At 41.3% G+C, this 26,764-nt stretch overlaps 1 protein-coding gene across 4 annotated transcripts; it reads left to right on the top strand.

Moving 5' to 3' along the window:
- The first annotated feature begins 176 nt into the window (after nt 1-176).
- LOC147028192 (uncharacterized) lies at nt 177-25,175 on the top strand. Of its 4 annotated transcripts, XM_085878336.1 has the most exons (7): nt 178-488; nt 1,734-1,784; nt 9,163-9,213; nt 11,355-11,405; nt 18,780-18,830; nt 20,873-20,923; nt 24,036-25,175. In XM_085878336.1, the coding sequence occupies exons 1-7, from the start codon at nt 301-303 to the stop codon at nt 24,439-24,441; spliced, it is 849 nt and encodes a 282-aa protein (XP_085734462.1). In that variant the 5' UTR covers nt 178-300; the 3' UTR covers nt 24,442-25,175. The 4 variants fall into 4 exon arrangements, with proteins under 4 accessions (XP_085734464.1, XP_085734462.1, XP_085734463.1 ...); XM_085878338.1 differs by lacking the exon at nt 18,780-18,830 and having other exon boundaries at nt 177-488; XM_085878337.1 differs by lacking the exon at nt 9,163-9,213.
- The last annotated feature ends 1,589 nt before the right edge of the window (nt 25,176-26,764 follow it).

The following is a 26,764-nucleotide window of genomic DNA, read 5'->3' as shown; positions in this document are numbered from 1 at the left end:
TATATACTGTAGTGTGTCCAATGATGGTGGGATGTAGGATTTTTTTGAAAATCAAAGTGGGGAGTGGGACAAAAAGAGGTTGTGAAACACTGCCTTAGGTCTTTTACTGTTTTGTAACACTCTAGAAATGATGTCACTCACTGGTTTCGGGACTTTCCCTGACGTCGTCACCTCCCTTCCCCTTCCAGGAAATGCATGAAGTTACCAACCCATCAGCGTACTTTGGGTGGATACTTGTTTAAATAACGTGTATATATTGGATATCATATTCTGTGAGCTGAACGTGCTCAGAGTGCCAACATGGAGCGTGGTGATGTCATTTGTGTTCGACATGGGTATTTTCAGCCAACTCATTGTGGAGTTTACGTTGGAGAAGGGCATGTAGTTCACATGGTTGCTCCAAACATATTTCCTTGTTTCATGTCCTGCGGATCATGTCCTGCGGTTTCATGTTCATGCGGTTCATGTTTCATGTCACCGATGAAAAGGTAACTATTAGTCAAACGACTCAAACCAAATGTTTACCACCTTTGACATTCGTCCAGTGTAACTTCAAATCAGTGGACGAATGTCAAAGGCATTTGAGTCTGAGCAGTTTTTTAAATAATTATTTCAAATACTCTCCCATCATGAAATGTTTCATCACTTGTTGCATAATATATTCCTCAACATCTGATAATATTTTGTTCCACAAGATAGGATAGAATGGATGTAAATATTTCGTGTTTACATTTCAAAGCTCCATTGAGTGTATTTTTGAAAGTTTGTATATCTTTGATGCTGTGACATCTTGCGTCTAAATTACCTACTTCCTGCATATAAATTGTTGTTCAAACCTCACGGAAGAAAATTATGATATAGAGGGGAAAAGACAACAAATGACAGTTGGGACAAACAAGGGAATGATGGAAGGAGAGAGAGAGAGAGATGGAGTTGGCAGTACCATGGTGAGGTTAAGGTTAGTGATGATTGAAAAGATTGTGGTAAGGAAATTGAGGGACGGTTGGGGTAATGGGTGGGGGAGGGGGATGACATAAGATGATGTAGCATGCACAACATGCATGAAGCTCTGATGGGAAGATTGTGATTGAATACTGAGTAAGGAGGTTCCACATGTGAGAGAAGAGGAGAACAAAGCAATGGATGTTAGCCTGCAGTTTTTGTAATCCAACAAGTTTTCTTGAAAGAACGTCCTGAACGTGGGATGATCCATCCACCCATTGGGATCATTGCAGAGCGTTGGTGCTGCCTAAGCAGTCTCCCTGGCTATTGGGCACAATCCAGGACGGGTCGCCACTCTGACACAGTATATCAGCAAGCTGGCACTCATTTTCCCGACCTTGGAAGGATGGAAAGCAGAGTGAACCCCAACTGGTATTAATTCAAACAACTCAGCCGGATTTGAACTCAGGACCCTCGGATCCCAAGCCCACCACCCCAACCATTAAGCCTACTCCAGGCATTGGGATGATCAGAGTTGATAATTGAATTGTTCACACCAGTTCTCTCTCTCCTGATGCTGATGCTTAAAACTATTAGCTTGGGTATTTTGCTAATACGTTTTATGAATAAATGATAGAAATTTATGATACATGGTTGTTGCTTTCTTTAAAAATCATTTGTGTGCAGCATTCTTAATTTATATTGAAAGCGATGTGTATTATTCCAAGTGCAGTTGATTGTTGATTATGCAAAGTGGAATCCCTCAACTTGAGTCGTTTCTCTTCCAACAGTTGTGGGATATCCTCCGGATGTTCATCGAAACAAGGAACGATTCCAGCAGGGTAATTTACTGCATGAAGCTGTTGTTAGATTTGTTAATAATTGCCCCACACGCACAAAGTCAAAAGTGGGGTTAAGCAATTGGTTCACTTTGTCTGTCTGTCTTTCTGTATGCTTGTAAACGTCACCTTATGATTGAGGAACAACTTCATATCAATTGAATGTTATATGTTGAACACGAATCAGAACACAAACCTGCAGTTTAGCCATACTTTGGATCTGAATTTCACAAATTATACGGAATCTCGTCCCAGTCGTACATGCCCACGGAAGAGTAAGGTGGTATTTTTACTCTGAAGGGGTATTCAAAATGTTCTCAGAACAAGATGTTCAAAGTAGTCCAGCAAAATAAAACTGCTCATGTGTATAAAACAGAGTTGTCAGAAAGTGGATTCTGCCTCACCTGATAAAAAGTGTTGGCCCAGCTGGTAAAATGTGTTTAAAATCTTAGACAACTGAACACTAAATGTACAAGTTCAGCCAAGACATTATATCAGGGAGGCCAGAAACCTCATTTTAATACATTTTTAACAATTTAGACCACTTAACCTGTGATGCATTAAAACGAGTTTTAAAATAGCAGAAAAAAGAACAGATATTTTCGAAGCTTATTGTTTTGCAACTCGTCAGGACACACGCAAGAATACCAGAAATGCAGACACAAAATGAAACAATTTATTTGTTTAGACCATTGGGGATTAGTTCTTTGGACTGTTACTGACACTCCCATTTTTATGGATCCAGGTCAGAATAGATGCATTGTTTGCACATTCACTTTTTGTTTGCAATGAACAGGAGCTCGTGTATGTAGAAATGTGTCTTCAAGAACATGTAAATGTGCTTTAGTACGCACACGTGCCGCAATCTGGAACCGTTCAACATGATATTCCTGGGCACAATCTGGATTGTTCAGAAGGTGGTGACCAATGGCAAAATCACTTTGAGCAGGCATGCTTGTTGGGTTCTTACATGTACGGGATGGTTGTGTACGACCAGTCTCCAAGTTATTCCGGATTGCAAATGGAATATGTTGCTTGATCCGATCCTCCAGTCTGAGTGATGTGCATCCTACATACCTGGTATCCCACCGGTACTGAAATGAAATTGGTAAAGAACATTGTTCAGGTTTATGGAAGTAGTCCGGGAGCCAACCTGTGTACGAGGCTGTTTTAGGGTTGGACCTTACAGCCTCTGCTATAAAATTTTACACCCCCAGGATGTTTAGATATATTTTTGCAGTTCATGAAAACCAATGTTGGCAATTCATAAGCTCTTGCGAAAAATTTTGGCGGACGTTTTTGTTTGAGGAAGATTTGAAAAATTTGATAAAACAGCAATTGTCAATAAAATTTCTAAAAAAATTAAAAAATCACATTCATGAAAAATAAATGTGAACTAAATGTAAGAATTCAATCAGTGCATTGTAAAATGACAAAAAAAAATTCCCTTTGTGGAAGTAAACCTCGTAAAAGTACATAATTTTGTGAAAAATGCCTTAAAAATAACGTTTTTTGAAGATGGCCTTTAGAACTTTTCTTATCATAGGCAGATGCTGCATTAGAATACTAATTTCTCTTAATGTGATATGAACATGGTATCCATGGCTAATTAAAACAGCAAATTTGAGTGAGTTCTATCAATTTTTAAAGAGAAAATTAACATTTTTGTCAACCAAAGTTACCCCTACCCCCAAAATCCTCTTGCTCTATTGAACACAGTTCGGTTAAGGTTTGCTAGATCCAGGTTGGGTACTTCACAGTTCACTCTTCCAAAGGAAAATTCAATGGTGTTTGGAGTGACATGGCCCTGGAGCAGACATACAACAATGAAGGGAAGACATCGCTGTTCAAAGGCATATCTCAGGCACCAGCTGCTCGAGATAAATATGTGAAGACAGCACCATTTCTCACAGCTGTATCAGAGAACATAAAGTCTATGGCTAATCTAGGCCAACAGGAATCTACTCATCATGGAGAAACACATAAGCAGGCAACAGAAGAACATATGCATGTTGAGGAGATCAAGAAAGTGATATGCCAGCAGATGATAAACCCATTCCAGTGTAACAACCAAGTGGATCTGCTCAATAGAGCAACTGGTGAGAAGGATGCTTCAAAAGACTTGGTCCATGCTCAAGCTAAGGGCATGGAAGCCATTATGAAAGCAGAAGAGGTGGTCTCTATTAAGATTGAACCAATGAAGCTGGTAACTTTCTCCTCACAGAAGAAATCAAAACCATCAAGGAAACAGAGTTTAATCAGGATCTATCAAGATGAGACTGCAACTACACGTGTGCTGTGTTTCTATCGAGATGCCGACCCAGTCACAAGACAGATTGCATTTTCCCATGAGTGGACAGACTATCCATCATCCCTGTTTGAGGTTGATCCACACTTAGCACAGGGGTTTGTAATGCGCAAAGGCAACAAGTCTGATTTCGTGGCAGTGCTAATTGCTGAAGCTGAGCAGGATGTTGTTTTACAGCTGCCATCATTACCACAGAGTGACCTATACACAGTTTATCTGGTAGACACAATGGCATTTGTAAATAAATACCAAAAAATGGGTGCAAAAACATTTGGTGAACTTCCCCAGCTGTATCTTCGCAAGCTCCTTCAGTTCAAACCTGAAATGTGCAACTGTGTCAACATCATTGGTGATCAGTATGATTTTGATGATAGCCATACTTTGAAGGGTCATGAGCAGCAGAGGAGAAACCAGACAGACCAGGCAAGACAATTCTCACCATCCAAGAGTCTAGAAATTCCGGACTGGAATTTACTCATGAAGAATCCAAGAAATAAAGGAAATCTTCAGAACTTCATTGGCACTTCCCTTTGTGAGAGTCCTGAAGCTATTCCGGATGGAGTGACCATCATTCTTGGTGGTATGATGGAAAACAAAGGTCACACTCTTTCCATCACATCAGCATCAAGTTCAGTTCTGGACTTACCTTGTGAAGAACATGAAGAGGCAGACACAAGGATTATTGCTCATCTTGCATATTGTGTGGAATATCCTGATCACCATTGAGCTGTTGTGCATGCAACAGATACAGACATAATTATGCTGTGTATATATCACTTCTGCTGCTTGAACACATTGCAAGAACTCTGGATACAACGGCAGAATCAATACCTACCTATTCATGAGCTGGTAGAAGTGTTGAGCAAGAAGTACCAGAAAATCCTCTTGATGTCGCAGCTACACTTCTGTGCACATATGTGTTGTGTGGATGTGACACAGTGAGCTACTCATTCAGAAGGGGAAAAGAAGAGGTCAGGTCAGGTATGGGAGCATGTGCCAGAACAGCGCGTCGCTGCGTCCACTTTCCGCCGGTACTCCAGGGGCCTCCGTCTGGCCATCCCCCAGGCAGATGCCAGGCCCATCCCCATCTCCTTGAGATGATGGTCAACCTGCTGCAACCATGAGGCACGTGGTCGGCCCACTGGCCTCCTCCACTCATGAGACTCCCTCGCTGAGAGAATCTGGTGAGCAGGATCAGCGTCAGGAAAACGAGCCACATGTCCATACAGCCGCAGCTGACGCTCACGGACTATGCAGGTAACAAATCTCATCTGAGTCTCTCTCAGCAACCGCTCGTTGGACACAAAATCCGACCAGCGATAGCCAAGGATTCTTCGAAGAGACCTGGTACCAAAGGAATTAAGTCTCCGTCTCAGATCCTTGGTCAAAGTCCAAGTCTCGCACCCATAGAGCAAGACTGGAAGTACCAAGGACCTGAAGACTCGGACTTTCGTCCTCCCGCACAGGTACCGGCAGCGCCACACCCCATGATCCAGTAAATCCATGACTCCCCAGGCCCGACCCAGACGTCTATTGACCTCCGGCTCACAACCTGCGGAGACATGAATATCACTGCCAAGGTAAGTGAATCTATCCACGACCTCAACATCCTCACCACAAACAGACACAGACAGGACAGCAGCATCCAAGATGTCACCGAAAGCCTGGATCTTAGTTTTGACCCAAGAAATCCGTAATCCCAACGGCTCCGACTCCTCATTCAGCACCTCGAAGGCCCCCAAGAGGATGTCTAAAGTCTCCGCAAAGATGACTGCATCATCTGCAAAATCAAGGTCCGAGATCTTGACATTGCCAAACGATGCACCGCAACTTTATCTCTCCGACATCCTCCCTAAAATCCAGTCCATACAAGTGCTGAAAAGTGTGGGGGCAAGTACACATCCCTGACGAACTCCAGTAACAACTGGAAATAAGTCAGAGATGGTACCACCACACTTCACAGCACTCTCAGTACCAGAGTAGAGTTCAGACATCAGATCGATCAGTTTCGGTGGCACCCCACGAAGACCAAGAATTCTCCAGAGGACATCCCGATTCACTGAATCGAACGCTTTACAGAGATCAACATAGGCTGCAAGCAGCCCCTGCCGAAACTCTCGTCTGCGTTCGGTGAGGACACGAAGAGCAAGGATACGGTCAATCGTTGACCTCTTTGGTGTAAAGCCTGACTGTTCTGGACGCTGGTGCTCAAGCAGATGGTGGCGAACCCTATCAAGAATTATCCGAGCAAAGACCTTGCCCGGCACTGAGAGCAGCGTCACCCCTCGGTAGTTGTTGCAGTCTTGGCGATCACCCTTCCCTTTCCAGAGAGGGACAACAAGGCCCCTCTTCCAGTCAGTTGGGATGATGCCTGTGTTCCTGTGAAAAGAAGAGTGGCACAGGTTTCTCTGGGACTGATAGGAAACCTTCCCCACCTTGTTGATTTTGGAAGAGATAGTGAAATGGCAGCAACAGAATGTGTCATTGATGAGGCCAGAGTATACTGGACTGCTCTGCATGGCCAAAAAGGGTTCAGCTGTTTGGATACCCTCAGGCAGCATATGTTTGTCTCTTCAAAATTAGACCTTAGGTCACTGCCAGCAACAGAAGATGCGTTTTACTTCTTTGTTTTAAGAGCATTGTATCAATTGCTTCTGTATAGACGTGCACATCTCAGTGACCGAGCACTTCCCCCAGCCACAACATTTGGCAGAACCCTTATCAATGGAAAACTGGTCCCAATTCTCATGTCTAAGCCAGCCAAGCCAAACATAGACAAAACTGTGTCTTGCATGTGCAAATTATCCAAATGTCTGAAACGATGTTCATGCAAAAAGGCTGCTGTGCCTTGCTGAGTGACATGCATATGCCTTGGTCAGAGAGGTTCATGTGGTGGAGTTGTTTCAGAGAGTGACTCTTCCTCTGAAGAGGATGTTTCATGTCACAATATTGTGTTAATCCATTTCTAATTTTATCTTCCTTAAAACCATGGCATGTAAAAGTATGTTCTTGTTCTTGACCCCATTGATAGTCAAGCATTTCTGAGTTGCATAAATCTTTTGTTGTTTGACATATAACCTTGTCAATTGTAGGTAGGTTAAATCTACACCAATTGTGATATAGGAAATGAACTCCTCTTTAATATGAGGGGTCATTTGTGTATATAGGTTTAGTGGTTATGATTTTAGGACAATATGAATTACCCATACCCCCATCCTACATCTTCGCTTTTGCCAACATTTTGTCATCAGAGGGGGCTCGCAAAAGTGTTGACTGTGTTGTTGCGCAAGAGTTTCACCATTGCCAACAATGGTTTTCATATACTCAAAGGGTGTCTCTTTATGAAAATCAACACAAAAATTTTATAGCAGACCGGGCAATTTTTTTTTAATTTTGATCGGTTGGCTCCCGGACTAAAGGGAGCACATCTTTCTGGACTGAGGGGAGCAGTTTGTGGGTGGTAAATCACTCTCATTGAAACAGAGTTGTCACATTGTGAAACTGACCATTTCACATGTTGTTCAAACTTTTGAGAGATTTTACCTCTCCATGGCAGCTTAAAGTAAACTGGACACTTTTCTGGTCCAAATATGATGTCCTCAGACAGATTGGCAGTATTGCACTGTATGAACCCACAGATGAGTCACTCAGGGTAGCCATTGTCCCAGAGAATGGTTTTTATGCACTCAATTTCAGCATCAAGTCGACAGGGTTAACATATGCCCCATGCTCTATTAAGTGTCCAGTGTTGAACTAAAGTTGAGCCCGATATGTAATGGGCTAGTTTTACTTAGAAATCTATAATGTCCAAATATTTAGATATTTTTCTGGTTTAAAACCCTATACTTCTCCACATCTGCACATTTATATCTTTACAAGATTCCCTCCAATAACTTCAACAAAAGAGTCATTACAAAGATAACTTGAAGGGCACTCGGTGGAGAGCATACCTCCGCCACAAAATTCCTGATCCACGAGAACATATCAGGCCCATTTCATTTTTGAAATATCATGCTATGCAATACAATATCGTTTTTGGCCCTGTCTCTCAATGGTGAAGAATCACTTTAAAAATTAAATGATGAAAAGGTAACTATTAGTCAAACGACTCAAACCGAATGTTTATTTCTGTGATTGACGGTTTCTACTGTAAGATCAAATCAGTGGACGAATGTCAAAGGCATTTGAGTCTGAGCAGTTTTTTAAATAATTATTTCAAATACTCTCCAATCATGAAATGTTTCATCACTTGTTGCAAAATATATTCCTCAACATCTGTTAATATTTTGTTCCACAAGATAGGATAGAATGGATGTAAATATTTCGTGTTTACCTTTAAAAGACTCCCTGAGTTTATTTTTGAAGGTTTGTATATCTTTGATGCTGTGACATCTAACGTCTAAATTACCAACTTCTTGTATTTACATTCTTGTTCAAACGTCATGGAAGAAAATGATGATTTTGAGGGGAAAAGACAACAAATGACATTTGGGACAAACAAGGGAATAATGGAAGGACAGAAAGAGAGGGGGAGTGGAGTTAACAGGAACATGGTTAGGTTAGGGTTAATGATGATTGAAAAGATTGTGGGAAGGAATTCGAATGACGGTTGGGGGCGGGGGGAGGTGGGGGTGACATCAGATGGTGGAACATGCATAACATACAAGAAGCTCCGATGGGGAAGATTGTGATTGAATACCGAGCAAGAAGGTTCCAAAAGTGAGAGAAGAGAAGAACAGAGCAATGAACGTTAGCCTGAATTTTTGTAATCCAACAAGGTTTCCTGAAAGAACGTACTGAACGAGGGATGATCAGAGTTGATAATTGACTTGTTCTTACCAGTTCTCCCTCCCATGATGCTGATGCTTAGAAATATTAACTTAGGTGTTTTGCCCATAAATTTACTAAATAAAACATAGAAGTTTATGAAACTTTGTTGTTGGTTTATATCGTCATCATTTGTGTGTGGCATTCTTCATATATATTGAAAGTGATGTGTATTATTCCAAGTGCAGTTGATTGTTGATGATGCAAAGTGGAATCCCTCAACTTGAATCGTTTCTCTTCCAAAAGTTCGAAGATCTCCTCCGGATGTTCATCGAAACAAGGAACTAATCCAGCATGGTAATTTACTGCACGAGGCTGTTAAATTTGTTACTAATTACCCCCACTAGCACAAAGCGAAAAGTGGGGTGAAACAATTGGTTCACTTTGTCTGTCTCTGTCTGTCTTTCTGTCTGTTTGCACATGTCATTTTATGATTGAGGATCCACTTCATATCAATTCAATGTTATATGTTAAACACGAATCCAAACACAAATCTGCAGTTTAGACTTACTTTGGATCTGAATTTGGAAAATTGTACGGAATCTCGTCCTGGTTGTACATCCACACAGAGGAGTAAGGTGGTATTTTTACTTTGAAGGGGTATTCAAAATGTTCTTGGAACGAGATGTTCAAAATAGTCCAACAAAATAAAACTGCTCGTGTGTATTAAACAGAGTAGTCGGAAAGAGGATCCTGGCTCACCTGATAAAAAGTTTAGGCCCAGCTGGTAAAATGTGTTTAAAATCTCAGACAACTGAACCCTAAATGAACCAGTTCAGCCAATACATTGTGGTTGGAAATGTGGTTGGAGCAACATGGTTGCTTCAACCACGTTTCCTTGTTTCATGTCCTTCATTTCTGGAAGCGAACAAATGATGAAAAGGTAACTATTAGTCGAACGACTCAAACCGAATGTTTATTTCTATGACTGAAGGTTTCTACTGTAACTTCAAATCAGTGGACGAATGCGAAAGACATTTGAGTCTGAGCAGTTTTTAAAATAATTATTTCAAATACTCTCCAATCTTGAAATGTTTCATCACTTGTTGCAAAATATATTCCGTGTGAGATGTTAATATTTTGTTCCACAAGATAGGATAGAATGGATGTAAATATTTCGTGTTTACGTTTCAAAGATCCATTGAGTGTATTTTTGAAAGTTTGTATATCTTTGATGCTGTGACATCTTACGTCTAAATTATCGACCTCCTGTATATAAATTGTTGTTCAAACCTCATGGAAGAAAATGATGATATAGAGGGGAAAAGACAACAAATGACATTTGGGACAAACAAGGGAACTATGGAAAGAGAGAGAGAGAGAGAGAGAGAGAGAGAGAGAGAGAGAGAGAGAGAGAGAGAGAGAGAGAGAGAGAGAGAGATAGAGAGAGAGAGAGAGAGAGAGAGAGAGAGAGAGAGAGAGACAGAGAGACAGAGAGAGAGAGAGAGAGAGAGAGAGAGAGAGAGAGAGAGAGAGAGAGATATATAGAGATATAGAGATATAGAGATATAGAGAGATAGAGAGATAGAGAGATAGAGAGATAGAGAGATAGAGAGATAGAGAGATAGAGAGATAGAGAGATAGAGAGATAGAGAGATAGAGAGATAGAGAGATAGAGAGATAGAGAGATGGAGTTAGCGTTAGCAGACCATGGTGAGGTTAAGGTTAGTGATGATTGAAAAGATTGTGGTAAGGAATTTGAGGGACGGTTGGGGTAATGTGTGGGGAGGGGGATGACATAAGATGATGTAGCATGCACAACTTGCATGAAGCTCTGATGGGAAGATTGTGATTGAATACTGAGTAAGGAGGTTCCACATGTGAGCGAAGAGGAGAACAAAGCAATGGATGTTAGCCTGCAGTTTTTGTAATCCGACAAGTTTTCCTGAAAGAACGTCCTGAACGTGGGATGATCCATCCACCCATTGGGATCATTGCAGAGCGTTGGTGCTGCCTAAGCAGTCTCCCTGGCTATTGGGCACAATCCAGGACGGGTCGCCACTCTGACACAGTATATCAGCAAGCTGGCACTCATTTTCCCGACCTTGGAAGGATGGAAAGCAGAGTGAACCCCAACTGGTATTAATTCAAACAACTCAGCCGGATTTGAACTCAGGACCCTCGGATCCCAAGCCCACCACCCCAACCATTAAGCCTACTCCAGGCATTGGGATGATCAGAGTTGATAATTGAATTGTTCACACCAGTTCTCTCTCTCCTGATGCTGATGCTTAAAACTATTAGCTTGGGTATTTTGCTAATACGTTTTATGAATAAATGATAGAAATTTATGATACATGGTTGTTGCTTTCTTTAAAAATCATTTGTGTGCAGCATTCTTAATTTATATTGAAAGCGATGTGTATTATTCCAAGTGCAGTTGATTGTTGATTATGCAAAGTGGAATCCCTCAACTTGAGTCGTTTCTCTTCCAACAGTTGTGGGATATCCTCCGGATGTTCATCGAAACAAGGAACGATTCCAGCAGGGTAATTTACTGCATGAAGCTGTTGTTAGATTTGTTAATAATTGCCCCACACGCACAAAGTCAAAAGTGGGGTTAAGCAATTGGTTCACTTTGTCTGTCTGTCTTTCTGTATGCTTGTAAACGTCACCTTATGATTGAGGAACAACTTCATATCAATTGAATGTTATATGTTGAACACGAATCAGAACACAAACCTGCAGTTTAGCCATACTTTGGATCTGAATTTCACAAATTATACGGAATCTCGTCCCAGTCGTACATGCCCACGGAAGAGTAAGGTGGTATTTTTACTCTGAAGGGGTATTCAAAATGTTCTCAGAACAAGATGTTCAAAGTAGTCCAGCAAAATAAAACTGCTCATGTGTATAAAACAGAGTTGTCAGAAAGTGGATTCTGCCTCACCTGATAAAAAGTGTTGGCCCAGCTGGTAAAATGTGTTTAAAATCTTAGACAACTGAACACTAAATGTACAAGTTCAGCCAAGACATTATATCAGGGAGGCCAGAAACCTCATTTTAATACATTTTTAACAATTTAGACCACTTAACCTGTGATGCATTAAAACGAGTTTTAAAATAGCAGAAAAAAGAACAGATATTTTCGAAGCTTATTGTTTTGCAACTCGTCAGGACACACGCAAGAATACCAGAAATGCAGACACAAAATGAAACAATTTATTTGTTTAGACCATTGGGGATTAGTTCTTTGGACTGTTACTGACACTCCCATTTTTATGGATCCAGGTCAGAATAGATGCATTGTTTGCACATTCACTTTTTGTTTGCAATGAACAGGAGCTCGTGTATGTAGAAATGTGTCTTCAAGAACATGTAAATGTGCTTTAGTACGCACACGTGCCGCAATCTGGAACCGTTCAACATGATATTCCTGGGCACAATCTGGATTGTTCAGAAGGTGGTGACCAATGGCAAAATCACTTTGAGCAGGCATGCTTGTTGGGTTCTTACATGTACGGGATGGTTGTGTACGACCAGTCTCCAAGTTATTCCGGATTGCAAATGGAATATGTTGCTTGATCCGATCCTCCAGTCTGAGTGATGTGCATCCTACATACCTGGTATCCCACCGGTACTGAAATGAAATTGGTAAAGAACATTGTTCAGGTTTATGGAAGTAGTCCGGGAGCCAACCTGTGTACGAGGCTGTTTTAGGGTTGGACCTTACAGCCTCTGCTATAAAATTTTACACCCCCAGGATGTTTAGATATATTTTTGCAGTTCATGAAAACCAATGTTGGCAATTCATAAGCTCTTGCGAAAAATTTTGGCGGACGTTTTTGTTTGAGGAAGATTTGAAAAATTTGATAAAACAGCAATTGTCAATAAAATTTCTAAAAAAATTAAAAAATCACATTCATGAAAAATAAATGTGAACTAAATGTAAGAATTCAATCAGTGCATTGTAAAATGACAAAAAAAAATTCCCTTTGTGGAAGTAAACCTCGTAAAAGTACATAATTTTGTGAAAAATGCCTTAAAAATAACGTTTTTTGAAGATGGCCTTTAGAACTTTTCTTATCATAGGCAGATGCTGCATTAGAATACTAATTTCTCTTAATGTGATATGAACATGGTATCCATGGCTAATTAAAACAGCAAATTTGAGTGAGTTCTATCAATTTTTAAAGAGAAAATTAACATTTTTGTCAACCAAAGTTACCCCTACCCCAAATTCCTCTTGCTCTATTGAACACAGTTCGGTTAAGGTTTGCTAGATCCAGGTTGGGTACTTCACAGTTCACTCTTCCAAAGGAAAATTCAATGGTGTTTGGAGTGACATGGCCCTGGAGCAGACATACAACAATGAAGGGAAGACATCGCTGTTCAAAGGCATATCTCAGGCACCAGCTGCTCGAGATAAATATGTGAAGACAGCACCATTTCTCACAGCTGTATCAGAGAACATAAAGTCTATGGCTAATCTAGGCCAACAGGAATCTACTCATCATGGAGAAACACATAAGCAGGCAACAGAAGAACATATGCATGTTGAGGAGATCAAGAAAGTGATATGCCAGCAGATGATAAACCCATTCCAGTGTAACAACCAAGTGGATCTGCTCAATAGAGCAACTGGTGAGAAGGATGCTTCAAAAGACTTGGTCCATGCTCAAGCTAAGGGCATGGAAGCCATTATGAAAGCAGAAGAGGTGGTCTCTATTAAGATTGAACCACTGAAGCTGGTAACTTTCTCCTCACAGAAGAAATCAAAACCATCAAGGAAACAGAGTTTAATCAGGATCTATCAAGATGAGACTGCAACTACACGTGTGCTGTGTTTCTATCGAGATGCCGACCCAGTCACAAGACAGATTGCATTTTCCCATGAGTGGACAGACTATCCATCATCCCTGTTTGAGGTTGATCCACACTTAGCACAGGGGTTTGTAATGCGCAAAGGCAACAAGTCTGATTTCGTGGCAGTGCTAATTGCTGAAGCTGAGCAGGATGTTGTTTTACAGCTGCCATCATTACCACAGAGTGACCTATACACAGTTTATCTGGTAGACACAATGGCATTTGTAAATAAATACCAAAAAATGGGTGCAAAAACATTTGGTGAACTTCCCCAGCTGTATCTTCGCAAGCTCCTTCAGTTCAAACCTGAAATGTGCAACTGTGTCAACATCATTGGTGATCAGTATGATTTTGATGATAGCCATACTTTGAAGGGTCATGAGCAGCAGAGGAGAAACCAGACAGACCAGGCAAGACAATTCTCACCATCCAAGAGTCTAGAAATTCCGGACTGGAATTTACTCATGAAGAATCCAAGAAATAAAGGAAATCTTCAGAACTTCATTGGCACTTCCCTTTGTGAGAGTCCTGAAGCTATTCCGGATGGAGTGACCATCATTCTTGGTGGTATGATGGAAAACAAAGGTCACACTCTTTCCATCACATCAGCATCAAGTTCAGTTCTGGACTTACCTTGTGAAGAACATGAAGAGGCAGACACAAGGATTATTGCTCATCTTGCATATTGTGTGGAATATCCTGATCACCATTGAGCTGTTGTGCATGCAACAGATACAGACATAATTATGCTGTGTATATATCACTTCTGCTGCTTGAACACATTGCAAGAACTCTGGATACAACGGCAGAATCAATACCTACCTATTCATGAGCTGGTAGAAGTGTTGAGCAAGAAGTACCAGAAAATCCTCTTGATGTCGCAGCTACACTTCTGTGCACATATGTGTTGTGTGGATGTGACACAGTGAGCTACTCATTCAGAAGGGGAAAAGAAGAGGTCAGGTCAGGTATGGGAGCATGTGCCAGAACAGCGCGTCGCTGCGTCCACTTTCCGCCGGTACTCCAGGGGCCTCCGTCTGGCCATCCCCCAGGCAGATGCCAGGCCCATCCCCATCTCCTTGAGATGATGGTCAACCTGCTGCAACCATGAGGCACGTGGTCGGCCCACTGGCCTCCTCCACTCATGAGACTCCCTCGCTGAGAGAATCTGGTGAGCAGGATCAGCGTCAGGAAAACGAGCCACATGTCCATACAGCCGCAGCTGACGCTCACGGACTATGCAGGTAACAAATCTCATCTGAGTCTCTCTCAGCAACCGCTCGTTGGACACAAAATCCGACCAGCGATAGCCAAGGATTCTTCGAAGAGACCTGGTACCAAAGGAATTAAGTCTCCGTCTCAGATCCTTGGTCAAAGTCCAAGTCTCGCACCCATAGAGCAAGACTGGAAGTACCAAGGACCTGAAGACTCGGACTTTCGTCCTCCCGCACAGGTACCGGCAGCGCCACACCCCATGATCCAGTAAATCCATGACTCCCCAGGCCCGACCCAGACGTCTATTGACCTCCGGCTCACAACCTGCGGAGACATGAATATCACTGCCAAGGTAAGTGAATCTATCCACGACCTCAACATCCTCACCACAAACAGACACAGACAGGACAGCAGCATCCAAGATGTCACCGAAAGCCTGGATCTTAGTTTTGACCCAAGAAATCCGTAATCCCAACGGCTCCGACTCCTCATTCAGCACCTCGAAGGCCCCCAAGAGGATGTCTAAAGTCTCCGCAAAGATGACTGCATCATCTGCAAAATCAAGGTCCGAGATCTTGACATTGCCAAACGATGCACCGCAACTTTATCTCTCCGACATCCTCCCTAAAATCCAGTCCATACAAGTGCTGAAAAGTGTGGGGGCAAGTACACATCCCTGACGAACTCCAGTAACAACTGGAAATAAGTCAGAGATGGTACCACCACACTTCACAGCACTCTCAGTACCAGAGTAGAGTTCAGACATCAGATCGATCAGTTTCGGTGGCACCCCACGAAGACCAAGAATTCTCCAGAGGACATCCCGATTCACTGAATCGAACGCTTTACAGAGATCAACATAGGCTGCAAGCAGCCCCTGCCGAAACTCTCGTCTGCGTTCGGTGAGGACACGAAGAGCAAGGATACGGTCAATCGTTGACCTCTTTGGTGTAAAGCCTGACTGTTCTGGACGCTGGTGCTCAAGCAGATGGTGGCGAACCCTATCAAGAATTATCCGAGCAAAGACCTTGCCCGGCACTGAGAGCAGCGTCACCCCTCGGTAGTTGTTGCAGTCTTGGCGATCACCCTTCCCTTTCCAGAGAGGGACAACAAGGCCCCTCTTCCAGTCAGTTGGGATGATGCCTGTGTTCCTGTGAAAAGAAGAGTGGCACAGGTTTCTCTGGGACTGATAGGAAACCTTCCCCACCTTGTTGATTTTGGAAGAGATAGTGAAATGGCAGCAACAGAATGTGTCATTGATGAGGCCAGAGTATACTGGACTGCTCTGCATGGCCAAAAAGGGTTCAGCTGTTTGGATACCCTCAGGCAGCATATGTTTGTCTCTTCAAAATTAGACCTTAGGTCACTGCCAGCAACAGAAGATGCGTTTTACTTCTTTGTTTTAAGAGCATTGTATCAATTGCTTCTGTATAGACGTGCACATCTCAGTGACCGAGCACTTCCCCCAGCCACAACATTTGGCAGAACCCTTATCAATGGAAAACTGGTCCCAATTCTCATGTCTAAGCCAGCCAAGCCAAACATAGACAAAACTGTGTCTTGCATGTGCAAATTATCCAAATGTCTGAAACGATGTTCATGCAAAAGGCTGCTGTGCCTTGCTGAGTGACATGCATATGCCTTGGTCAGAGAGGTTCATGTGGTGGAGTTGTTTCAGAGAGTGACTCTTCCTCTGAAGAGGATGTTTCATGTCACAATATTGTGTTAATCCATTTCTAATTTTATCTTCCTTAAAACCATGGCATGTAAAAGTATGTTCTTGTTCTTGACCCCATTGATAGTCAAGCATTTCTGAGTTGCATAAATCTTTTGTTGTTTGACATATAACCTTGTCAATTGTAGGTAGGTTAAATCTACACCAATTGTGATATAGGAAATGAACTCCTCTTTAATATGAGGGGTCATTTGTGTATATAGGTTTAGTGGTTATGATTTTAGGACAATATGAATTACCCATACCCCCATCCTACATCTTCGCTTTTGCCAACATTTTGTCATCAGAGGGGGCTCGCAAAAGTGTTGACTGTGTTGTTGCGCAAGAGTTTCACCATTGCCAACAATGGTTTTCATATACTCAAAGGGTGTCTCTTTATGAAAATCAACACAAAAATTTTATAGCAGACCGGGCAATTTTTTTTTAATTTTGATCGGTTGGCTCCCAGACTAAAGGGAGCACATCTTTCTGGACTGAGGGGAGCAGTTTGTGGGTGGTAAATCACTCTCATTGAAACAGAGTTGTCACATTGTGAAACTGACCATTTCACATGTTGTTCAAACTTTTGAGAGATTTTACCTCTCCATGGCAGCTTAAAGTAAACTGGACACTTTTCTGGTCCAAATATGATGTCCTCAGACAGATTGGCAGTATTGCACTGTATGAACCCACAGATGAGTCACTCAGGGTAGCCATTGTCCCAGAGAATGGTTTTTATGCACTCAATTTCAGCATCAAGTCGACAGGGTTAACATATGCCCCATGCTCTATTAAGTGTCCAGTGTTGAACTAAAGTTGAGCCCGATATGTAATGGGCTAGTTTTACTTAGAAATCTATAATGTCCAAATATTTAGATATTTTTCTGGTTTAAAACCCTATACTTCTCCACATCTGCACATTTATATCTTTACAAGATTCCCTCCAATAACTTCAACAAAAGAGTCATTACAAAGATAACTTGAAGGGCACTCGGTGGAGAGCATACCTCCGCCACAAAATTCCTGATCCACGAGAACATATCAGGCCCATTTCATTTTTGAAATATCATGCTATGCAATACAATATCGTTTTTGGCCCTGTCTCTCAATGGTGAAGAATCACTTTAAAAATTAAATGATGAAAAGGTAACTATTAGTCAAACGACTCAAACCGAATGTTTATTTCTGTGATTGACGGTTTCTACTGTAAGATCAAATCAGTGGACGAATGTCAAAGGCATTTGAGTCTGAGCAGTTTTTTAAATAATTATTTCAAATACTCTCCAATCATGAAATGTTTCATCACTTGTTGCAAAATATATTCCTCAACATCTGTTAATATTTTGTTCCACAAGATAGGATAGAATGGATGTAAATATTTCGTGTTTACCTTTAAAAGACTCCCTGAGTTTATTTTTGAAGGTTTGTATATCTTTGATGCTGTGACATCTAACGTCTAAATTACCAACTTCTTGTATTTACATTCTTGTTCAAACGTCATGGAAGAAAATGATGATTTTGAGGGGAAAAGACAACAAATGACATTTGGGACAAACAAGGGAATAATGGAAGGACAGAAAGAGAGGGGAGTGGAGTTAACAGGAACATGGTTAGGTTAGGGTTAATGATGATTGAAAAGATTGTGGGAAGGAATTCGAATGACGGTTGGGGGCGGGGGAGGTGGGGGTGACATCAGATGGTGGAACATGCATAACATACAAGAAGCTCCGATGGGGAAGATTGTGATTGAATACCGAGCAAGAAGGTTCCAAAAGTGAGAGAAGAGAAGAACAGAGCAATGAACGTTAGCCTGAATTTTTGTAATCCAACAAGGTTTCCTGAAAGAACGTACTGAACGAGGGATGATCAGAGTTGATAATTGACTTGTTCTTACCAGTTCTCCCTCCCATGATGCTGATGCTTAGAAATATTAACTTAGGTGTTTTGCCCATAAATTTACTAAATAAAACATAGAAGTTTATGAAACTTTGTTGTTGGTTTATATCGTCATCATTTGTGTGTGGCATTCTTCATATATATTGAAAGTGATGTGTATTATTCCAAGTGCAGTTGATTGTTGATGATGCAAAGTGGAATCCCTCAACTTGAATCGTTTCTCTTCCAAAAGTTCGAAGATCTCCTCCGGATGTTCATCGAAACAAGGAACTAATCCAGCATGGTAATTTACTGCACGAGGCTGTTAAATTTGTTACTAATTACCCCCACTAGCACAAAGCGAAAAGTGGGGTGAAACAATTGGTTCACTTTGTCTGTCTCTGTCTGTCTTTCTGTCTGTTTGCACATGTCATTTTATGATTGAGGATCCACTTCATATCAATTCAATGTTATATGTTAAACACGAATCCAAACACAAATCTGCAGTTTAGACTTACTTTGGATCTGAATTTGGAAAATTGTACGGAATCTCGTCCTGGTTGTACATCCACACAGAGGAGTAAGGTGGTATTTTTACTCTGAAGGGGTATTCAAAATGTTCTTGGAACGAGATGTTCAAAATAGTCCAACAAAATAAAACTGCTCGTGTGTATTAAACAGAGTAGTCGGAAAGAGGATCCTGGCTCACCTGATAAAAAGTTTAGGCCCAGCTGGTAAAATGTGTTTAAAATCTCAGACAACTGAACCCTAAATGAACCAGTTCAGCCAATACATTGTGGTTGGAAATGTGGTTGGAGCAACATGGTTGCTTCAACCACGTTTCCTTGTTTCATGTCCTTCATTTCTGGAAGCGAACAAATGATGAAAAGGTAACTATTAGTCGAACGACTCAAACCGAATGTTTATTTCTATGACTGAAGGTTTCTACTGTAACTTCAAATCAGTGGACGAATGCGAAAGACATTTGAGTCTGAGCAGTTTTTAAAATAATTATTTCAAATACTCTCCAATCTTGAAATGTTTCATCACTTGTTGCAAAATATATTCCGTGTGAGATGTTAATATTTTGTTCCACAAGATAGGATAGAATGGATGTAAATATTTCGTGTTTACGTTTCAAAGATCCATTGAGTGTATTTTTGAAAGTTTGTATATCTTTGATGCTGTGACATCTTACGTCTAAATTATCGACCTCCTGTATATAAATTGTTGTTCAAACCTCATGGAAGAAAATGATGATATAGAGGGGAAAAGACAACAAATGACATTTGGGACAAACAAGGGAACTATGGAAAGAGAGAGAGAGAGAGAGAGAGAGAGAGAGAGAGAGAGAGAGAGAGAGAGAGAGAGAGAGAGAGAGAGAGAGAGAGAGAGAGAGAGAGAGAGAGATATATATAGAGATATAGAGAGATACAGAGATAGAGAGATAGAGAGATAGAGAGATAGAGAGGTAGAGAGATAGAGAGATAGAGAGATAGAGAGATAGAGAGATAGAGAGATAGAGAGATAGAGAGATGGAGTTAGCGTTAGCAGACCATGGTGAGGTTAAGGTTAGTGATGATTGAAAAGATTGTGGTAAGGAATTTGAGGGACGGTTGGGGTAATGGGTGGGGGAGGGGGATGACATAAGATGATGTAGCATGCACAACTTGCATGAAGCTCTGATGGGAAGATTGTGATTGAATACTGAGTAAGGAGGTTCCACATGTGAGCGAAGAGGAGAACAAAGCAATGGATGTTAGCCTGCAGTTTTTGTAATCCGACAAGTTTTCCTGAAAGAACGTCCTGAACGTGGGATGATCCATCCACCCATTGGGATCATTGCAGAGCGTTGGTGCTGCCTAAGCAGTCTCCCTGGCTATTGGGCACAATCCAGGACGGGTCGCCACTCTGACACAGTATATCAGCAAGCTGGCACTCATTTTCCCGACCTTGGAAGGATGGAAAGCAGAGTGAACCCCAACTGGTATTAATTCAAACAACTCAGCCGGATTTGAACTCAGGACCCTCGGATCCCAAGCCCACCACCCCAACCATTAAGCCTACTCCAGGCATTGGGATGATCAGAGTTGATAATTGAATTGTTCACACCAGTTCTCTCTCTCCTGATGCTGATGCTTAAAACTATTAGCTTGGGTATTTTGCTAATAAGTTTTATGAATAAATGATAGAAATTTATGATACATGGTTGTTGCTTTCTTTAAAAATCATTTGTGTGCAGCATTCTTAATTTATATTGAAAGCGATGTGTATTATTCCAAGTGCAGTTGATTGTTGATTATGCAAAGTGGAATCCCTCAACTTGAGTCGTTTCTCTTCCAACAGTTGTGGGATATCCTCCGGATGTTCATCGAAACAAGGAACGATTCCAGCAGGGTAATTTACTGCATGAAGCTGTTGTTAGATTTGTTAATAATTGCCCCACACGCACAAAGTCAAAAGTGGGGTTAAGCAATTGGTTCACTTTGTCTGTCTGTCTTTCTGTATGCTTGTAAACGTCACCTTATGATTGAGGAACAACTTCATATCAATTGAATGTTATATGTTGAACACGAATCAGAACACAAACCTGCAGTTTAGCCATACTTTGGATCTGAATTTCACAAATTATACGGAATCTCGTCCCAGTCGTACATGCCCACGGAAGAGTAAGGTGGTATTTTTACTCTGAAGGGGTATTCAAAATGTTCTCAGAACAAGATGTTCAAAGTAGTCCAGCAAAATAAAACTGCTCATGTGTATAAAACAGAGTTGTCAGAAAGTGGATTCTGCCTCACCTGATAAAAAGTGTTGGCCCAGCTGGTAAAATGTGTTTAAAATCTTAGACAACTGAACACTAAATGTACAAGTTCAGCCAAGACATTATATCAGGGAGGCCAGAAACCTCATTTTAATACATTTTTAACAATTTAGACCACTTAACCTGTGATGCATTAAAACGAGTTTTAAAATAGCAGAAAAAAGAACAGATATTTTCGAAGCTTATTGTTTTGCAACTCGTCAGGACACACGCAAGAATACCAGAAATGCAAACACAAAATGAAACAATTTATTTGTTTAGACCATTGGGGATTAGTTCTTTGGACTGTTACTGACACTCCCATTTTTATGGATCCAGGTCAGAACAGATGCATTGTTTGCACATTCACTTTTTGTTTGCAATGAACAGGAGCTCCTGTATGTAGAAATGTGTCTTCAAGAACATGTAAATGTGCTTTAGTACGCACACGTGCCGCAATCTGGAACCGTTCAACATGATAGTCCTGGGCACAATCTGGATTGTTCAGAAGGTGGTGACCAATGGCAAAATCACTTTGAGCAGGCATTCTTGTTGGGTTCTTACATGTACGGGATGGTTGTGTACGACCAGTCTCCAAGTTATTCCGGATTGCAAATGGAATATGTTGCTTGATCCGATCCTCCAGTCTGAGTGATGTGCATCCTACATACCTGGTATCCCACCGGCACTGAAATGAAATTGGTAAAGAACATTGTTCAGGTTTATGGAAGGGAGCGCATCTTTCTGGACTGAGGGGAGCAGTTTGTGGGTGGTAAATCACTCTCATTGAAACAGAGTTGTCACATTGTGAAACTGACCATTTCACATGTTGTTCAAACTTTTGAGAGATTTTACCTCTCCATGGCAGCTTAAAGTAAACTGGACACTTTTCTGGTCCAAATATGATGTCCTCAGACAGATTGGCAGTATTGCACTGTATGAACCCACAGATGAGTCGCTCAGGGTAGCCATTGTCCCAGAGAATGGTTTTTATGCACTCAATTTCAGCATCAAGTCGACAGGGTTAACATATGCCCCATGCTCTATTAAGTGTCCAGTGTTGAACTAAAGTTGAGCCCGATATGTAATGGGCTCGTTTTACTTAGAAATCTATAATGTCCAAATATTTAGATATTTTTCTGGTTTAAAACCCTATACTTCTCCACATCTCCACATTTATATCTTTAGAAGATTCCCTCCAATAACTTCAACAAAAGAGTCATTACAAAGATAACTTGAAGGGCACTCGGTGGAGAGCATACCTCCGCCACAAAATTCCTGATCCACGAGAACATATCAGGCCCATTACATTTTGAAATATCATGCTATGCAATACAATATCGTTTTTGGTCCTGTCTCTCAATGGTGAAGAATCACTTTAAAAATTAAATTAATCTCGTATTCAGATCCAAATTGGGATTTTCACCAAAATCGAATCAATTCGTCCTTGTGACATATCCACCCAACCTGTCCAACAAGTTTTATCCGAATCCACCCACAACATTTTGAGATATCCTGCACACAGATATCCGTTTTTTTTATTCCAGGTGTTAAACAAGCTCGTGATTTGAAGTTCTGCAGAGAGGGAAGTGGCTGCAGCCTTCCTATCTGAAGGTGGAGGAATGTTACGGCAGAGGGTGGGGTCATCAGTAAGGGGATAGGGAGAGTTTTTAAAAAAAATTCAGACAGAAGGAACAGATAAGGAAGATAAGGATAAGGAATGTTGATGAAGATAAGGAACAGAACTGGGCCCAATATACTGCCTTGGGGCACTCCAGCATCGACAGGGAGAGATGAGAAAATCCCATTGAAAACTGCAGTGCCTCAGACAGTATTCACACCCCTTGACTTTTGTCATATTTTATTGTGTTGCAGCCTGAATTTAAAATGGAATAAAATTTCTTTTTGTTATTATCACCGATCAACACAGAATACCCCAAAATGACAAAATGAAAACATGTTTTTAACATTTTTACAAATCAATGAAAAATGAAAAGCTGAATGTCTTGCATCAATGAGTATTAAACCCCATGATTCAATACTTTGGAAAAGCACCTTTGGCAGCGATTACAGCTTCGAGTCTTCTTTGGGATGTCTGCATCAGCTTTACACATCGGGATTTGGGAATTTTCTCCCATTCTTCCTCGCAGATTTGCTAAAGCTCTGTCAAGTTGGATGGGGAACGTTGGTGCCGATCATGTACAGTCTTTTTGGCTGCTGGTTGCATCATTAGTTGGAGGCGCGGTGATTCCGCTGATGCAGTGCCCCTATTACCAGTACACTGGTGCTCATTTCGGCGACCTCGGAAGGATGACAGGCTGAGTCAACCTCCTGGTGTATATTAATTCAGTGGCCGACGGGGCTTGAACTCAGGACCCTCGGATCCCAAGCCACCACCCTAACCACTAAGCCAACACCAGGCTGTTCTTATATCAACCTTATACCGTATTCCCATTCAAATTCGAGTGGGATTAAGAAAATGTGGAAAATGAGTGTGGATGTGGAGGGGGATCACCCTCCAAATAATTTAACGAATAGGGGAGGACTTTGAATTTTGGAGTGACAGAGAAAACTTTTGAAATAAAATGTGGATTCTTATTTAATATAAAGAGCAATCCTCATGTGCTTTAAAATCACAAACGTTTGATGAGAAACATTTTTCTTGGTTCCACTTTAATCATTTAATATTCCTTTCTGCTTTACCAACAGGTTTGGAAGAGTACAGAGAGATACCATTCAATCGTTCCAAAAGGGAAAGGAAATCACAGTTGTGCGCAGTTGGGTATTGAAACCACTCTCTGATGAGGAGATCGTCAGACGTTGTGAAAAAAGAGTGGGCGATATGATTAAGTTTGATCCAGCGAACTATAATTGTCAGCATTTTGCAAACGAAATGCGTTACGGACAACCTGTGTCTTACCAAGTCCAGGCCACTTCTGCGGTAGGTGGTGCTGTGCTCGGGAGTGTTGCTTTTGTTGGTGGCCTCGCTGTAGCTCCTGCATTAGGAGTTGTTGCCGTTGGTTCTGCGGCTACCTATTACATTGGTTCTGCGATTTCTTCGAAATGGAGCAATTGTTGTAGACAACGAAACAAGGAAAACGTGAAACAAGAATGAAAGTATATTTCAGTAGGTTCAGAAACGAGGTTTGTAATGTCAGTTAATCCTGTGCAGACAGGATATCGCTCATTGGTGGCATACCCACCTTGAGTTATCTGGTGGGAATTTCAATCCCAGTCCGAATACAAACCCTCATCATGAGGCTTTGCAGAAATGTTGTGCATCAATAAGTAAATGAGTAGAGCATCCTTCAGAGCAGAGGTGGGGAACCTTTCCCTTTCCAAGGGAAATATCAACTATTAGTTAACTTGGGGAAGGTTAAATGTATGCTTCATGGTTTGTTAGCAATTTAAATAGCACATATGCAGGATTACTAGTAATCCAATTCATTCTGACTTTCTCAATGAAAAGCACAGCACTCTGAGTCAACTTTCCGCTTGACGTTTTATCAACCTCGACCAATGATAAAGCAAAATATTTACTTATTTCACTGCTTTTTAACTCGTACTGTTCAGACTTTTTTCTGGTGATGGGAATACAAATTAATTCATGTTTGTACTGGCTTTTATTTCGAACGATGAGGTTGTTTGTATACTGACAACAACATATGTACTAAGATACAGAGCATGTGTTTGCTTGCAAAGTTTACAGTCATTTCTGTCTTCATGTTCACTTCCTTCTAAGACTCATCAGTGATGCTGTCACTTCTAGTGCTGATTATGGTTCGATGCAACTTATGAGGATTAAATAAGTTAAAAACTTTTCTTGGGAAATAAATTGTGTCACTTTTAGCTTGTATTCGTAATTATCTTTTTCTTCCTTGTGCCAAAAGGTGCACAGGGTTTCCAAGGCAGTTTCATTGTTGTGACAGCTGGGAGTTACAACCTGACTGGGTCCTAACTGATGTAGGATAATCAACTGCAAGTGAAGGAATTTGTAATTTGTTCATGGTACCGGCAATAGCTCACCCACTCTTCACGAAGGACACTGTGGGATATTTAATGTCTAACAATTAATGCGAGCAAAGGGGACACCAAGTTTAACATCCATCCGAGAGACAGAGCACACATTGATGCCTCACCCTGCATGTGAAACACCAGGATGGCAATTTATAGCTGACTCTCGATTCAAACCAAGGCGAGTTGGTTCAGAGGAAAATCTGCATACATACACGTTATCCTGCCAGTCTTTCCTTTATAATAACTGCTGAAAATACTGAACAAAATGTCACCACGCTGGCCGGAGCAAAACATGCCCAGGGTCATATCTGGCATGGCAGCTGGAGGTTCCTAATGCCTACTTTAGAAGGAACGTTAAACAACCGCACGCTTGCCTTCAGTGGTGAATGTTAAAGATCCCACAGTTCATTTTGAAAATCTGGGTCGGCCGCACTTTCAGCTGACTGTGTAAACGCCAAATTTCTGCATAAACAAGTCATGGAGCTTGAAAATTATCGAGGAGATAACTTTTATATAACACTCAATATTTACAGAACTGGGAAACAAAACTGAAGGTGGAGGCGGAGAAGTGAGAAATTTATTTTGTCCCCGTAGCAAATACCAACTTCAGGAAAACCACATGTACAGTTGAACAACGCAAGTAGTCAAGTGATATGGGGGGGGGGTAATTTTGTTCCCATGACCTGACCCTGGGTGATCCCAGCATGGACACCAAATTTGGTGGAGGTCAGCCAAGCCATTTTTGATTCTTCATGATTTGATGCAAAAATAAGTTCATATGCAATCAGGGGCAGCCTATGATTGAGTGTGGGGTGGGATAAGGTCGGGAAATGAATGGATGGATTGAGGACCTTTTCATTAAAGACCAAATTTAATACACTTGGCTTTGTCTTGAACAGTTGCAGCATGATAGTAGGAACATTGTCTTGGGAGAAGACAAATGACTCAAGAGCTTTTCATGACATTTCTGACAATTCTGTCGATTAGTTGATCTTTTATATGAGATCATCAGTGTTGGGTCCAATTGGGCCCATCACCTTCATCTCCATCCAATTGCACAGAATCCTTTGCAGTTTTGTAATTCTTAATAACTTCGAAAGCTCGTGGAAAAGCTGCCACACACCAAAATCATGTACTCACAAACAAACGCCAAACATCACACTACTTGACTTCTCAGAGGCAGAGTTACTTCCCAGAACAATGAGTGGCAGCAGCACCATCTCGAGGTGTCACTTTGTCAACAGTCAACAAGACACTAAGAGAAAATCTCTCCCCAAGGGATGCTAATCCATGGAGTTTGGCCATCCACCCAACCTCCAAATGCTGATTATCAAGCGATCAAGCATCATTTATCATTTAGAGTTTTTGGTACAACTGGCTCGGTTGGAATAGAAACGTCAACTTCCTCGACTCAGAGCAGA

This window comes from Eptatretus burgeri, chromosome 4 (genome assembly GCF_056783735.1).
Source record: "Eptatretus burgeri isolate ZD-2024b chromosome 4, Ebu_testis_v1, whole genome shotgun sequence".
Taxonomy (NCBI): domain Eukaryota; kingdom Metazoa; phylum Chordata; class Myxini; order Myxiniformes; family Myxinidae; genus Eptatretus; species Eptatretus burgeri.
The sequence above is the reverse complement of the archived record's forward strand: the minus strand, read 5'-3'. Positions and strand labels throughout refer to the sequence as shown.